The sequence below is a fragment of the Urocitellus parryii genome, chromosome 5 (genome assembly GCF_045843805.1).
Source record: "Urocitellus parryii isolate mUroPar1 chromosome 5, mUroPar1.hap1, whole genome shotgun sequence".
NCBI classification, from domain to species: domain Eukaryota; kingdom Metazoa; phylum Chordata; class Mammalia; order Rodentia; family Sciuridae; genus Urocitellus; species Urocitellus parryii.
In genome coordinates this window covers 63,759,470-63,771,461 of record NC_135535.1, presented here as the reverse complement: position 1 = coordinate 63,771,461, position 11,992 = coordinate 63,759,470, and the positions used below count along the sequence as shown (strand labels likewise).

At 50.1% G+C, this 11,992-nt stretch overlaps 1 protein-coding gene across 2 annotated transcripts; it reads right to left on the bottom strand.

The window, feature by feature from the left end:
* Nucleotides 1-1,425: 1,425 nt before the first annotated feature.
* On the bottom strand, nt 1,426-11,302 carry LOC113189780 (keratin, type II cytoskeletal 73). 2 transcript variants are annotated; one of them, XM_077799322.1, is made up of 10 exons: nt 10,856-11,302; nt 9,018-9,232; nt 8,158-8,218; nt 7,491-7,586; nt 6,625-6,789; nt 3,972-4,097; nt 3,418-3,638; nt 2,479-2,513; nt 1,573-1,685; nt 1,426-1,518 (listed from the first exon to the last, which is right to left on the bottom strand). In XM_077799322.1, the coding sequence occupies exons 1-10, from the start codon at nt 11,300-11,302 to the stop codon at nt 1,426-1,428; spliced, it is 1,572 nt and encodes a 523-aa protein (XP_077655448.1). The 2 variants fall into 2 exon arrangements, with proteins under 2 accessions (XP_077655448.1, XP_026254541.2); XM_026398756.2 differs by having other exon boundaries at nt 1,426-1,685.
* Between the last annotated feature and the right edge of the window lie 690 nt (nt 11,303-11,992).

Here is an 11,992-nt window from a genome sequence, read left to right as displayed (position 1 = left end):
CAAAGTCTGAGTCCAAATTCAAAGCTCTAGACTTGGAAGTGTAGCCTCTCTGGACCCACAGGAGTCTGGTCAGGCACAACATGTCAACCTCAATCTGAATGTGCACTGGCCTCTTGCTGGCTTGTGCACCCTGACAGCATCATCTCAGCCTGGGAACCTATGAGGCATCTCTGAGCATGCAAGTGTTTTCAAAACAAAGAGGTGAGTGTAACAGAGATGGCCCTCTACTTACACACACACACAAACACACACACACAACATGTATTTATACATATAAAACCTCATCTGTGTGTGTGTGCACACCCAAATGCTTACCAAATTTCATGTATACACATACATACATATACACCCATACTTAACTAAGGACCAAAAGTAATTAAGTCTTTACTTGAAAGAGGAAACCATCTTTGGGTTTTTTCTCAGGGAATAAAAAAGATATCAAGTGTTATGCTTTCTGCAACCTCTTAACCAATTTTAAATCTTTCCACCAAATGGTTGCTCCTTCTCCCACTATGGACCTGAATATTTCTAAAGAGTGCACATTCACTGGACCACATTGAGAAAAGCACAACTTAGAAGGCTCATCTACTGGGAGGAGGGGGTACAGATGAACACTGAGTGTCAGTGCAACCCAAGAAGGGTATCTTTTATTCCAATCACAAGATGCTTTGGGGCTCTGTGAACCAGGGGACCTCAGGTGCCCTGTGTTCCCATTCAGTGACCACTCCACCCACAGAAGAGACATGGTCTGAGATGAGGTTTCCCTCAGGAGAGAGAGAGACAGCCTGACCCTGCAGGAGTTTTTAAAGTTTATTGGTGGGATACAGGAAGCAGGGAGATGAAACCTAAACAGGGACAATAACTCAGATTGAGAGCCCAGATCCCTTGGTTGGTAGGACCAGCCTCACAGGGGACGCTCAACTCTATAATGGGCAGTGACCATATCAGATACACCTGTGACCAGGCACCTGTCCTGAGCTGGTGCTGGTCTAAGAGGAAACCATTCTCCCTAGACTATGCATCAATGCACCTGAGGTCTTCTGTGTCCAGGGAACACCTGGCCAGATGACTGCCTGAGCCAGGGTGGAGAGCATAGCAGGAGAATTGTGCCACTCTTGAGAGAGAACCTTCCTCTGTAAGGGGCCATGCAGGCAGAGAAATGGCCAGGTCCTCATCAGGAAGGAGAGGCTGAGTTGAGGGGTCTCTGTGGAGGCAAAAGGATGGGGAAGAAACTCCAGCCCAGAATCAGGATTTTGACTAAGAATACTAGGGCAGAGAGATCAAAGAGAAGGAGGAGATGTGGGTGACAAAGAAAAACAAGGAGAAGGTGACAACAAACAGGACAGAGGAACTTCCTGGAGAAGAGAGTCCAGAGAAAACCTGGGCAGGGCAGATGCTGGGGAACAGGCTGGGCGGTCTGCCACTTTATCTCGTGGTTTTCTTGGTGGGTGAGCTCAGAACTGAGGTCTTCCCTGGGGCATCCTTGAAGTCGTTTCCACTGCCCAGCTTGGTCTTGACCTCCCCGCGGGGGCTGCAATTCCCACTGCCAGTGACACAGCCCCCAGGCAGCACACTATAGCCGCCCCCACTGACAGAGCTGGTCCGGTAGCCATAGGTGCCAGGACCACTGAGCCCAAACCCAGCCCCTGCACCTGCTGTCCCAGAATTGGAGCTGCTGATGACAGCTGTGAAGGAAGGAGAGAGAAGTGATCAGTTTGTGTCCTGGGCAGGGGTGGCCCTGAGTCCTTTCCAACCCCTAACCCCAACTAGTTTAAATGACTCCCTCTTAAGCAAACAGTTCATAGTCACTGTGAACTTTGGTTTAGTGACACATGCTCAACTCTTGAGCAGCCAGCCAAAGCATGAGGAGAAACAGCCCAGATCCCACAGGACCCTCGAATTGGGCACCTGCTCATTCCAAGAACAAACGACAGCAGCGAGTTTTGAAGAACAGAAGAAGCTCAAGCATCAGATAAGCTCTGTTCTTGCATTTCACTTTAAAATGCATTAAGTTTTTTCTTTCAAAGTAGTTCCTAATGGGTTGAAAGAGGGAGTTTTTGTTGGAGCCTCTTTTAGAAGGAGCCTGGGCTGAAACCTATAGGGACAGCATTAAAACTGGCTCACACAGCATGTCAGTGTGCAGGTCTCTGCCCTCAGAGGGGAGCTGGGACTCTGAGGCCACGGTTCCTTCATGCAGGAAAGCTGGGGTGTGGGGGGCAGAAGTGGGAGTAGGATTGGGCATTTAATACTAGCATGGGCAAGATGTCAAGGAAAGGGGTCAGTGTGCAATGTCACAGTGTGGGGAAGAAGCAGCTCTGAATTGGGGGAGAGGAGGCAGCAGGTTTTTGCAAGGGAAGCGAGTATGTGGCAATAGTGGCCACCAAGCAGATCCCAAACTGTTCCACAAGGGTCTCGACTCATTGCCTTTGTGTTTGTTGATCACCTAGACATACTCCCTTAGAGATAGGAAATACTCACAGATGCTCACGGAATTGGTATATTCTCCAGACATCCTGCACAGAGAGAAAACACAACTGAGTCTCCTTCACGTGGAATTCAGGTTGCCCTCTCCACTGCCTCAACCCTAGCGCGGAAGTCATCAGCCAGACCAGCTGGGCTTCCATGAGTTCCTGTACCTGCTGCCTCTAAGCATCTCCCTCCCTCCTCAATCTACCCTCCTCACTTCAGAAGATGGAGGAGGCCTGTGACCTTGGGGCCCCTATGCCACCAACACTCCCAGGGTCCCTCCTGCAAGGTTTCTCTTGAGCCCATTTCTGTATTGCTGGGAAGCTCCTCCCCCTATAAATATATAAGTGGAACTGTTAGGACCAGGAACTGTTCCTGGTGAAGTCACTGTGTGACTTGAAACCAATAACTTCGCCTCTCTATGTTGCAGGATTTTTCAAATGGCAGTGTTTCATGAACTCTCTTTCTAACTGTTGCTGTGACCATGTGCATCTTGCACTGTCATAGATTTAGTATTTTTAACTGTCTTTTATCAGAGATGCATTTCTCTTTTTTAGAAAAAGGTTTTTATCACCATGATATATAGAAAACCAATATTACTTTACCAAATTGGGGGAATAATAATAGCAGTTAAAATAATGAAAATAAAACAATCTAGTTGAGAGGGACTAGATTCTAATGTCTGCCAAGTGACTGTCTCTTTATTAACATGGGATCATGTACAAGTTTGTGAGAGGCCTTAAAGACATAGGAGCACTAAGCTGACACCCTCCCTCAAGAACCAAAGGACATTGCTGTCCCATTATCGAAGTAGACACTGCTCCAGGCTATGTCCATGGGTGAGCCAAAGAAGCATCTCCAGCCCTCCAGCAGCCTGACGCCCACACTCTGGGAAACTGAGTGGAAGGGGAGATGGCAAAGGATCTTCCAGACCCCAAGGCTGCCCCTCACCTGCTCTCCTCGCCCTCCAGCAGCTTGCGGTAGGTGGCGATCTCAATATCTAGGGCCAGCTTCACGCTCAGGAGCTCCTGGTGATCGCGCATCATCCGGGCCAGCTCCTCCTTGGCCTGCTGCAAGGCACTCTCCAGCTCATCCAGCTTGGCCCGGGCATCCTTAAGGGCACAGTCACCCCTCTGCTCGGCATCAGCGATGGCCGTCTCCAAGTTGGAGCACTAAGGGGCAGGAAGTAGCATTTCCTCCTAAGTTCTGAGGCACCTGGGCCTCACTGCATCCCCCTTGTGCTCACAGTGTTGGATCCTCCTCTGCCCTGTCCTATTTCCTAGACCCAGGACCCAGATGATGGTGGAGCTCCTCAACCTAGCACCAGGAGGCTTATTATTCTGAGAGCTGAGGCTTTATGAAAAGACCATTGGATGCTTCCAGACTTCCAATGGGAGCGAAGTGTTGCAGGGCAGGGTCTCCATGAGTAAGGGGTTCTGAGATGCAGAATGCAGACAGAAGTTCTTGCCTCCCTTGGGGGTGAGTCCGGAGCCCAGTCCCCTCACCTGCTTCTTCACACTCTCAATCTCTGAGCGTAGTCTCTGGATGACCCGGGTCAGCTCTGAGATCTCATTCCTGGTGTGTTTGAGGTCATCCCCATGCTGGCCAGCCGCCAGCTGCAGCTCCTGGAACTGGAGAAAGAGGGGCCAAAGCAGGGACATGACTCCGGGCCTCACTGAGCTCTGCTTGGCACAGAGACTGTGTCTTTGCTTGGCAGAGGTGGGCAGGGACTCCCAGCCTCACCAGCCCATCCACAACCTCCCCTTCAACCATCGTTCATTGGACTTTTTTGTTTGCCTTAAATACAGCTAATCTCACTGGGTTCAATTTGGCCATAAGGACGATTGGAAATCCAGTACTCTCCACACGGTAACTTTGTAACACCCAACTCCAATTATGATCCTTGTACCACTTCAAGGTCAAGGTCAAATTAAAACTCTTAGCTTGATTTCAAGGTGCTCATTTCTCAGTACCCCTGCCCATCACCTGACTTCCCAGCTGTATCATATAGCTCTACAGTTCTCCAAGGTATTTCACTCTTATGTCTCTGAGTCTTTGCTTGAGACCCTCCCTCCACCTGGAAACCCCTTTCCTCTGTTCTTCCTTTTTCCCTAGCTGGCTCCAACTCACAGGGCAGTGCCACCTCCTCTAGGAGGCCTTTCCTCATCCCCTAGTTAGATACAATTCTGTTCCCATTGTCCCTGGCACATCAGTCCACAGGGAAGAGCATACCACATCATGATGGCACATTTCTGTGCCTTCCTTGTCATATTCAGAATGAATGGATGACAGGGTCTTTAACTTCTGCATTACCAGTACTTAGCACAGTGCCTAGTCAATGCTCTAGGAAATTCTGGTGAGTGAATGAATGAATGAATGGAAGAGGGAGTCAATAAGCTGTCCATCTATACTTCCTACAGATGGACTTCCTCTCGTGATACCTTAGTTGGATCCTTGTCTGTGGAATCTTTGCTGGGCTGGGACAGAGGACTTAGCATGAAGGAACCATTTGTATGTGTGGTAGGAGGGACGTCATCTGTACCTCAATACATCTAGCCATGAATTTTGGGTCATGTACTGGTTCAGGATTATTCCTGCCTTTAAGGTTCATGGAGTAGTCAATAGGGAGTACCCCAGTTCTAGTCCAGAATTTGACTTAAGGGAACCACAAAATAGGTGTAACCTTCAGCACTCTAGGGACATAAACTGCCCTGTCTCTGTACCTGAGAGCTCAGCGCCAGCATAGCCTCAGATTTGAGATTCCTCCTGGGGTTGCTGAGTCCTTCCAAAGGCAGGAGAATCTCTCTGTGCTCCTTATTTTAGTATTTGGTGCTAACCCTTGTCAGAGGCTTCTCCCCGTTTTTCTATAAGTGGGCAGGAGGAATGCCCCATATACTCCTGAGGCAATCAGGTGAGCACCCTCCTGCCACTCAGCTCTCAGCCCAGCCCAGCCCCTGGGTAGAGTCAGTGCTTCTTCCTCAGCCATCTCCTGACTTCCTGCCTAAGCACCAAGGAAGTTGTACTCAGTTCCCTCAGCTCAGCTCCAGCCCCATCATGGACTAGCTAAATGCCCTTGGCAAGTTACTTGGACATCCTGAGCCCCAATTCTTCATCCTTGAAAAGGAAAATAACTAAAATGCTCATAATTAGAATGCCACAGTGATATTCTTCTCAATAAATACTGAGCCCTAAATGGAGAAGTAGAGGTATGGATCACTTCAAGCAGCAAATGGTCCAGTGATCATGTCTGTGTGTCGATGCAGACCTGCCTGCTCCTTCTGGAGAGCGGGGTGGGACATAACAGCCTGGGATTGAGCACTGGCTCCTGACAGCTCGGCATGGATAGGCCACACGGCCAATCCCAGCCCTGGTTTGAGGCAGTAATGTGAAAGGGTCTGGGGACCAGACTCTCAAATCTGTGACAATATCAAGAAACCCTGACCTCTGTTGTCTCTGGGGCCCTGAGAACCTCCCTTCCCAACTACAGTCCAAACTTCTGTCCAAGATTGGCAGGGAATCAGGGAAGGGAGAAAGAAGTTCTTCCAAGAGTGATTTCCCCAGAGAAAGAGTCTGATAAACAGCAAGGAATAATTAAAAAGTCGCCATCTTGATCTGAGAAACCAAATTATCTAGAGTCACTTCCCACCCACAACCAAACCATTAGAGGAGTTAAGATCTAAGAGACTCAAACTCACTCTTTATCCTTGGAGTTGGACTTGAATGAAAAGGAGGAGTTACCTGATCCCAGATCATACTGAAGGATCCCCTAATTTATATAATGAATGCTGGAGCCGAGGCGTTACCTACTCATATTTCCCCTACAGGAGACTCAGTTCAGAACTCGGCCTCCAGGGAGTCAGTCCTGGCCTCGTTCCCTAGTCTGGGTTCTGAGAGCACCGCATTCATTTGCATTCAGCTGTGTGCATGTCCAATGGCTGCCGTCAGCCAAAGTGGATCCCAAGGACTGAGCTGTGTCTTCTCCTCCCTTAGGCTTCCTCCAGTATCGGAGGACAGTACTGTGTTCTCCGTAAGCACAGTACTCAGAATGAGAACAAATGCTTGGCTGAAGTTCAGAGGCTCCTGGAGAGTCATGGACAGATGAAACAGAGACTAGATGGAGCCCTCCACCCACATGACTGGACAGGTGTGCAGCCTCACCTTGGTCTGGTACAGCGCCTCGGCCTCAGCCTTGCTCTTCAGAGCAATGTCCTCATACTGGGCGCGGACCTCTGTGATGATGCTGTCCAGGTCCAGGTTCCTGTTGTTGTCCATGGAGAGGATGACAGATGTGTCACTGATATGGGACTGCATCTGAGCAATCTCCTGCAGGGGAGACAAGAAAGCTTTCAGGTTTTTTTTTTGTTGTTGTTGTTTTTTTTTCATGATCAGAGGAAGGTGCCAAGGGGATGGCCCCATTCCAAAAGGGAATTACAAACAGATGAACTTGCTTCCCCTAATGCCTGTAAGATTGGAGCTCACCAGCCCAAGTTTCAATAGAAAAAAAATCAAATATCAAAATTTCACATCAAAACACTGCTGAATAGGTTTTAAGCAGACTAAGAGGAAAGCAGCCCTTATATCTGTCACTTGAGGCAGGACAGGAGTAGGAGAGATAAATAGTTTGACCACTACACAAGGGTCACAGGAGCCTGTGGATGTTTGGTCAATAGACTAAAGCTTGAAGCCAGATGCTCATAAAAGAAGCAGAAAGGGTGTGGGGAGTGCCAGCTCCATCCCTGGAGATTCCCGCCAAGACCCTAGGAAACACCAAAGAGAAGACAAGTGGGAATGAGAATATGCTTGAGTGAAGTTCAGTGTGAACCCCATAAGGTCCAATGGCTTCCTGAAAGATGTGAGTGGGACCTCTGGAGGACAGGCAGGAGCTAATAGATCTTCCTGCCTTTGACCTATAAAGCTTCCAGCAGCGAGGACTGGAGGTCCCCTGGGCCTTAAAGTTACCAATAAGAAGAACATATGTCTGTCCTTCTAGAAGACAGAGCTGGAGGTGAGCAAGGGAGACTTACGCCTTCATAAAGGCTCTTGAAGAACTTGATTTCTCCGTCCAGCGCATCCACCTTGGCCTGAAGCTCCACCTTGCTCATGTAAGCTGCATCCACATCCTAGGAAGAATCCAGAGACCCCCTGGCATGGCCTTCCTGTGAGGCTATATAAGACTCACTCACTAAATGACACCCAAGCACCAATCCTGGGGCTAGCCACCCCAGGGAATGGAGTCAAGACCTAGGGACAGAAACCTGACTTCCAGCCAGGACTCCTTGTGCAACCTCAGGCAAGTTCCTCAGACCTCTGTAAGTCCTCCTGCCTCTTTCTTCAAAGAGGGCAAGGGAGCCTGCTTCTCCACGTGGCAGTCACTAGGAAGTCAGTGAGCCACGAACAGTCACAACAATTTGCCAATGACAGGCAGGGTAAAAGGCTGATCTCAGCCCTTCCCAGAGCCTGTCCTGTGGCCTAGGCAGAGGGCATAAGCTAGACTGTCCGAGGCTGGACTCCTGTTCCTTTAACACACCCCCAAAATGTTCTGTTCCAGACAACCATCAAGTGTCAGGGCTCTCAAGCAACAAGCCTTCATCTCCTCTGTGGGCTCGTCAGCCCCAGGCCTTTCCTCAGGGAGCACAGGCCTCAGTCCATCCTCTGCCCACCCCTAAGAGACCAGAGGCCAGGCATCCTCACCTTCTTAAGCACCACAAATTCATTCTCAGCAGTTGTACGCTTATTTATTTCCTCTTCATACCTGCAGAAAGAGCACCAGTGAGAAGGGTGTACCTGCGTGTGTGTGTGTGCACGCGGGTGTGTGTGTGTGTCCTCACTGAGAAATGAGAAGAGAGATTCCCACCTTACATATCTTTCAACTGGTATTATTCTATATCTATGCAATGGTCCCAACTCTAGGAACACTTGGCCAGAGTTGTGGGCTGGGTCCTGGGCCAATGACTGGATGTTTTGAGTCTGAATTTCCTCTGATGCCTGGGGAGTGAGGAGGTTCTTCCTCTTCCAACTCAGCATCCAAATCATAGGAACATGCTGCTGCCCCTTTCAGCCAATGCTTTCTGTGAAACCCCTGCTACCTGACTCCTTTACCCACAACTCCACTCCATCCTGAGGCACAAGTGCCAAGGAAGCCAGAACTGTCCCCTAGAGCAAGAAGAAGGAGCATGGCTTCAATGTCCAGGACCTAAGGGAAATGAGAGGAGAAGCCCAACAAAAACTCCACCTCCTGCTCTGTAGCGGGGTTCTTGGAACTCAGGGCACACTTGGTGTGCTTAAGAGCCAAGAGGCTGAGCTATCCACACACGGGGCTCTCAGGTGGACAGCAGGAAAGAGCATGCCAAAGAGGGATGCCTGCCAGGACAGCCCTCACTCTGCCTGAGAGCCTGACTGTCCACTCTCCAGCCCGTGTGGTTGCCCATGGAAAGCTCTTGTTTTGCCTGGGCAGACAAGCTCAGTGATCTGTGCCAGAATCATAGGTCCCAGTGCCTGCTGGAAAAGCCCAACCCCAGGAGGCAGCCAGCCCAGGCAGTGTCCCTACTCACCTCTTCTTGTAGTCCTCCACCACGTCCCGCATGTTCCGCAGCTCCGAGTCCAGCCTCACCCTGTCCCCAGACAGGGTCTCCAGCTGCTTCCGCAGGCTGCTGATGTGGCCCTCATAAATGGGCTCCAGGTTCTTCCTACAGTTGTTCAGGTCCAGCTGCTGCAACAGCTCCCACTTGGTCTCCAGCACCTGGTTCTGCTGCTCCAGGAACCGCACCTGGAACCCAAATCAACAGCCACCTTGAACCTAGTTCACACTCAGTGTGGAGAGAACTGTGAAGGAATGGTGCTATCTTACGCTATGTTAACTTAAAAGGTGAGCTCCTTAAAAATGCTACTCAAGGGCTGGGGTTTTGGCTCAATGATAAAGCACTCGCCTAGCACTGTGAGGCACTAGGTTTGATCCCCACATATAAATAAATGAAATAAAGGTATTGTGTTCACTTACAACTAAAAAATATTTTTTTAAATGCCACTTAAATCCCTCCCCACCTAGAACTCTTAGTCTGATGGAGGCTCTTCCTCTGAACACAGTTCCTAACATAAGGAGGACCCCAACATTTTCTTTCCCCTCTCAATCTGTTGAGATCTAGACTCGCTGGCTCCTTGCACCTACCGAAACTTGCCTGGGCTGCCTCTGTAGCCTGGTGAGTCCTTGGACACATAAGCTGGCCAGGATTTACTGTTCCATTCTTGGGCTCTTCTGCTTGGGACATGTGGGGGGCCAGCCTGTGCTCTGCCTATTTTTTGACCCCTTGTTCACGGCCCCTCCCAGTCTCCCATTGGGCTGGAGGTCAATGCTCCACTGCTCTTGGATCTTGAGCCTCCTCCATCGCTTTAACACTTGGATCTCTAATCTCAATCTGAGCATTTCCTGGTGGTGGGGGTGGGGGGAAACAAGTATTCTCCAAACACAGTCCAAAAATATCATGTCATTTCCTTATTTAACACCCTCAAGTGGTTCCACATCACCCACAGGGTCAATGCTCTGCACAATGTGCCCAGCCCTTCCACACCTCCTCCACATGCATCCAACACTCTCACAAACCCAAGGGCTCCATCCTTAGTCCTGCCATGCTGCATGGGCTCCCTCTCCCTGGACTGCCTTTGCCACCTCCATTGGGATCACTCCTATTCATATGTCCCCTGCTACCTATGCTCAGGAAATTTCTACTTCTCAAGACCCTACCACCACTTTTTTTTCCTTAGTGGTTCTCAAATTTTTGCATATATCAGCATCACTTAGAGGATCAGTCAAAATGCAGATTGCTGGGTGCCACCCCAAAGTTTCTGATTCAGAGGTCTGGGTAGAGCCTGGGAATATGTGTTTCTATCAAGTGTCCAGGTGATGCTCATGCTGCTGGTTCAAGGACCATGTTTAAGAACCACTGCCCTGGTGCCTGTGATCAAATCAGTCTCGTCTCCTAGGTTAGGTGTATTGCAGACAGAGTCTTTCATTTAATCCAAGCCTGATCTGGTCTGGGTCCCCTGGGAGGAAGAACTAGAACCCCTGGCTTTCTAGACATCTCCAGCTGCCACTGGCCTCTCCTCCGCCTGGTTTCTAAAGATCAAAGGCTGTCACTCTCCCACTTATCAGCCTGAAGGCCACTTTCTCTGCCTCCTGGACACTTTCCCAGACCAAGCTTTCTAGCTCTTCTCTCCATGTTGACCCCTGTCCCTCAGATTCAATATCCAGTCCCTCTCTGATCTGTTCTTTGCTGTCTGCCTCTTGGGACTGTGTCCCCTACTTTCTCTGCTCTAGAAATGGAGCCCCCTCAAGGACAGTAAAGGCAGAGGAAAGAGGAAAGTTCCATGCTTACATTTCACTAGAAAGACCCACCTTGTCGATGAAGGAGGCAAACTTGTTGTTCAGAGCCTTGATCTGCTCCCGCTCCTGGGTGCGCACCTTCTGGATCTCGGGGTCCACTTCCACATTGAGGGGGGCCAAAAGGTTCTTGTTGATAGTGACCTGGTGGATGCCCCCAGGCACGTATGTGGCTGGATACGAGGGCCCCAGAGCCACACTGCCAAACATGCTGCTAGCAAAGCCTGTGGCCCGGCCCCGACAAAATCCATAGCCTCCTGTCCGCCCACTGCCACTGGACACGTTGAAGGACATGCTCCGGCCGCCCCCCAAGCTGTAGAGGCTCCGACTACTGAAGCCCCCACCAAGCCCTTTTCCCGCTGCTCTGTAGGAGGATGAGCTGACCCCAGAGAGCACTGCCGAGCAGCCACTGAAACCCCCCTTGGAGGCAGCTCCCGACTTGCAGGTGAATTGGCGGCTCATGTTAGGGAGACCAGAGAGCTCAAAGAAGAAGCTAAGTCTTAGCTGTGGGACAGTTCACCAGCTTGTGATCTTGTCTCCCTCTTTATAGGGCTCAGGAGACAGTCACTTCCCTAATTTGTGGGTTTAGTTTGCCTAGGAGCAAGAAATCATTTTCTTCCAGCAAAAATCAGAGACACTGGGTAAATAACTTGAAAACCCCCGAAGTTCTGGACTGGCAACCCTTGCTCATATAATTGAGTCTTACCTAATTAACATGTGGTAATTAGCCTGGCCATATTATCCCTAGAAAGATCTTGGCTGGGAAGTCTGTCACAGCCTCAATTGTCCTTCTCCTGGGGAGTGGGGGAGGCTGAGATTGTAGGGGTGCCAGGAGAGACCTTTAATTGACAGCGTCATCTGTGAGAGATCTCCCGAACATGCCGGCATCAGATAGGCTGCTTCAGGGACCCTGGCTGGGCTGCTTTTATGTGGTTAGGAAAAAAATCCAGAAGCCTGGTTTCCCAGGGCTCCTCCAGACAGTTCTCATGGCTGCCCAGGGCCACGGAAGAGAACCCCACCAGGAATTCAGGCCCAGTGCAATGGCTGCTGGCCCCCTTCTATGCCCCCCAGGAGGTTCCCCAGTCCCCTGTGCCAGCCAGACTACTTATTTACTTTCACTTGCACATACTAACTTCTATCCCCACTCTTGAC